Source organism: Nannospalax galili, unplaced genomic scaffold, assembly GCF_000622305.1.
Source record: "Nannospalax galili isolate Female #2095 unplaced genomic scaffold, S.galili_v1.0 scaffold191, whole genome shotgun sequence".
Lineage (NCBI taxonomy): Eukaryota > Metazoa > Chordata > Mammalia > Rodentia > Spalacidae > Nannospalax > Nannospalax galili.
Window position 1 is genome coordinate 4,847,647 of NW_008331484.1, and position 3,645 is coordinate 4,851,291.

At 40.1% G+C, this 3,645-nt stretch overlaps 1 protein-coding gene across 4 annotated transcripts in view; it reads left to right on the forward strand.

The window, feature by feature from the left end:
- Positions 1-3,400, forward strand: part of Poc1b (POC1 centriolar protein B) — a 121,831-nt gene extending 118,431 nt beyond the window's left edge. For 3 of the 4 annotated variants that reach the window (XM_008824017.3, XM_008824025.3, XM_029559146.1), the window contains one exon: positions 1,568-3,400. In XM_008824017.3, the coding sequence (XP_008822239.1) occupies positions 1,568-1,672 (105 nt within the window). In that variant the 3' untranslated portion in view covers positions 1,673-3,400. The remainder of the gene's footprint in view (positions 1-1,567) is intronic. The other variant, XM_029559141.1, reaches the window with a different exon arrangement.
- The last annotated feature ends 245 nt before the right edge of the window (positions 3,401-3,645 follow it).

A 3,645-nucleotide genomic window follows, 5' to 3' on the forward strand; every position in this document is an offset into this window, starting at 1 on the left:
TAAATAAAGAAAGAAAGGGAGAGGTAAGCACATGCAGATGACGTACAACATACCAAGACTTGAGAATGGGAACAAGAAATGGTGACCCCTAGAGGTTTACACCTGAGAAATAAAATAATAAGGAAATGGATTATAAGGCTCAGGATAAAAGCTGTTGTAGAATGGGGGAAGGGATATAATTGTGAAAGCCACACAGAGTACTTTGGGTGACTGGTAGAGTTCCAGATAATGGCTGACATTTACAGGTGTTTTTCTTCCTTTCAGAACTCATTAGGCAACAAATTCATTTTGTGTGATTTTCTGACCTGATTTTTAGTTTATAATAAAAAGTTCTTTTTCAGAAAAGGTATGAAGGGAGCTGGAGAGATGGCTCAGCAGTTGAGAGCACTGGCTGCTCTTACAGATAACCTGGGTTCAGTTCCCAGAATCCACATGGTGGCTAAGAACCATCCCTAACTCCAGTTCCAGGGGATCTGATGCCCTCTTCTGACCTCCACAGGGATTGTATGACAAGGGTGCACTTACATACAGGCAGGCAGTACACTCATACACATAAGAAATAAAAATAATAAAATATTTTTTAAAAAATAAAATTTTAATTAATTTTTTTTAATTTTCCATACATATATGGAGATTTAACATACCTATACATATGAATATATTGTAATGAGTATATTCAGTCATATAATCATTTGCTAAAGGAGAGCCCGAAGTCACCAGGTCCTATGTGCAAAGCATAAGAATAGCATTATACATCCTTTACTCTTCAGTACCCCCCATAGACTGGCCTCCTCTTATCCTCACTTAAATGAGGGAACTTGATAGCAATCGTGGTGCTTTCAAAGTAATCTGGCTGTCCATCTGTCTGCAGTGCTAGGAGGATGGTTCACTACAGGTTGAGCTGTGACAGAATGACCAGTGCTGACATCGCAGTAATTTCAGCAGTGCCTGGGCCAGGAAGTGTGACTCCCCCTGCACCACCGCTCCCCTGCACCACTCCCCACACTCCTATGTGGCCTGTGGCCCCACTTAGAAGGCTCTGTGGCTCCTTCCTTGGCCTTGAGGCTTCAGAAAATCAGACAGAAGAACCGTCTGTAGTGACCTGATCTTGCACACCATTTTCCTCATATGCATCAGTTTAGGGGGTGGTTTTTTTTGGTTGGTTGGAATTAGGGGGGCATTGCTTTGTTTTTTTTCATTTCCTCAGTACTTATTTGATAGTACTTTGCTCTGTGGTAAGACTCAGCAACACAGTTAACTTTGGGGCCCTTGTTTGAACCACTTTAAGAATAGAAGATTCATGTCCAAATCCTAAAAGGGTCTGCTGCAGGACGTGGTGGCACACACCTTTCTTTAGTCCCAGCACTGGGGAGGCAGAGGCAGGAAGAGCTCTGTGAGTTCAAGGCCAGCCTGGTCTATATACCGAATTCCAGGCCAGCCAGGGCTACAGGGAGACCCTGTCTCAAAAAACCAAAACCAAAACACCAAAATGTCTTCTGCAGACACTGGCATCATCTTCTAATCACCGGGATGCCAGGCACTGACTGTTTCGTCCTCCATTTTGCAGACTGTTTCAATTTTGGAGCAACGACTGACTTTGACAGAAGATAAATTGAAAGACTGCCTTGAAAATCAGCAAAAGCTTTTCAATGTCATCCAACACAGAAGTTGACTAGGAAAGTATGAGCACAGGTCCATAAATGAATGCATGTTCACACAGTTGGGAAGGTAGCCGAGGCGTTCCACACCCCCACCATACATTAATTACTGTGGCATATCCTCAGAGCCACAACAGGAAAGACAGGAAAGGCATTGTTAAGGACTGACTTAAACACATAACTCATTGTCAAGGACCAATTTAAATCTCTCCCAGTTATGATTATAGTAATAAAGTTAGAAGAATTCAAGTCACTCTATATTCCCCCTATATTATTTTAAATGTCAATTTTATTTAAAGTTCAAATCCCATCATGAAAATAATCAAATTTCTAGATTTTATTGTTAAATCATGTCAGATGTTTTAGGTGGTTCCCTAGGGTAATTAATGTATGTCTTTGGTGAATACACTCTTGGGGTGAAATATGTTCACTTGCTTCTAAAATAGCATCTTAAATGTAGAAAACCAGTTATTGATCTGGCTTTTATTTCTTTCAGTTCAAAAATTTACACTCTTTCAAATGCCTTGGGAAAAGATGCTCTAACACAATTACGCAGACCTAAGAATTCCCACAGCAAGAATAAACTTATTTTCATTCGCACACCACATATGTGACAGGGAAGGGCTGATTTTGTTGTTGTTTTGTTTGGGGGCTCTGGTTTTTGTGGTGTGCGTTGTGGCCAACCCAAAGGAGGGTGAAATGGTGGAACCATGTGAGGCATGTGTATCTTTTGTCACAAATGAATGCACTGAGTGGTTTGGGTTGTACTGAGCCTCCGATCACAGTTCACAAAGGTCATGTTAGTGTGATTTCAACGTGCTAAAAAGCCCAAATGAGGCAGCAACTTTTTTAAAAATATATATATATACCTGTAGGTAGGCACACCTGCTTCAGAAATATTACTGTTTACAGTGATGTTGGTGGCTGAAGAATGAGTACATTTTTATTTAGAAAAAAATTTTGCATCATTTGTCTATTTTTTTTAATGAATTGGGATTTAAAATAAAATGAATGAAAATGATCCAGGTTTTCCAAAAGATCTCAGTTACAAATTGGAAATTTTGTTTTATCTTAAACAAGATGGAAATCAAAGTAGAAAAGAAAGAGCACCAAATTCATGGCAGGTCTCTTTTTGCTCTTGGAACCTACATCAAGAACAAAGGTGAGGGAGGGGCTGGAGAGATGGCTCAGTGGTTAAGAACACTGGTTGTTCTTGCAGAAGACCCGGGTTTGAATCCCAGCACCCACATGGCAGCTAACAACTGTCTGCAACTCCAGCCCCAGGGGATCCGACAGCCTCTTCTAACCTCTGGGCATTGGACAACACGGGTGCACTTACCTACATGCAGGCAATACATGCATACACATAAAATAAAAATAATAAATAAAATATTTTTTAGAACAAAGGTGGGAACACCAACCACATCTCTGTATCTACAGGTAACCTGGCGGTAAATGCAGAAAGAAAATGAAGTCCTATGTATGTGGTAATGTATATTTAGAATTTTTTCTCCCAGTGGATTCAATTGTACCCTGAGCTTGTTTTATTTTTATCCTCTCACTGTGTGTTGTAAATGCCTTTTATATCATATTAAGTGTGACCGTCTAGACATTTTCAAGAGCTCACAAAACAAAGTGGCGCTGTATTTTTATACCTTTATTGAAAATACTAAAATGAAATGAAATGTGATTCCAAATTTTGTTTACTCCTTTTTATATGTCAAACAATAAAGACATTTTTTTTCCTCTAAAAAGAAGTTAATTCCTTTTCTTTTTTAAATGTTTAAAACCTGGAAATGCTAAGCTTATCATTGCCCTCACCCAGTCTGCAGTATGCATCAACCTGCCTTTCCTGGGCCTTATCTCTAGACTTTATGACTCACCAGGTGGAGAGCAGCTCTGAGGCTGGCCTCTCCAGCTAGCTGAAGGAGATGTTGGTGCTCCTGGCCTGAGGCCCCAATTTAGGAATCACTGATCCAACTTCAGC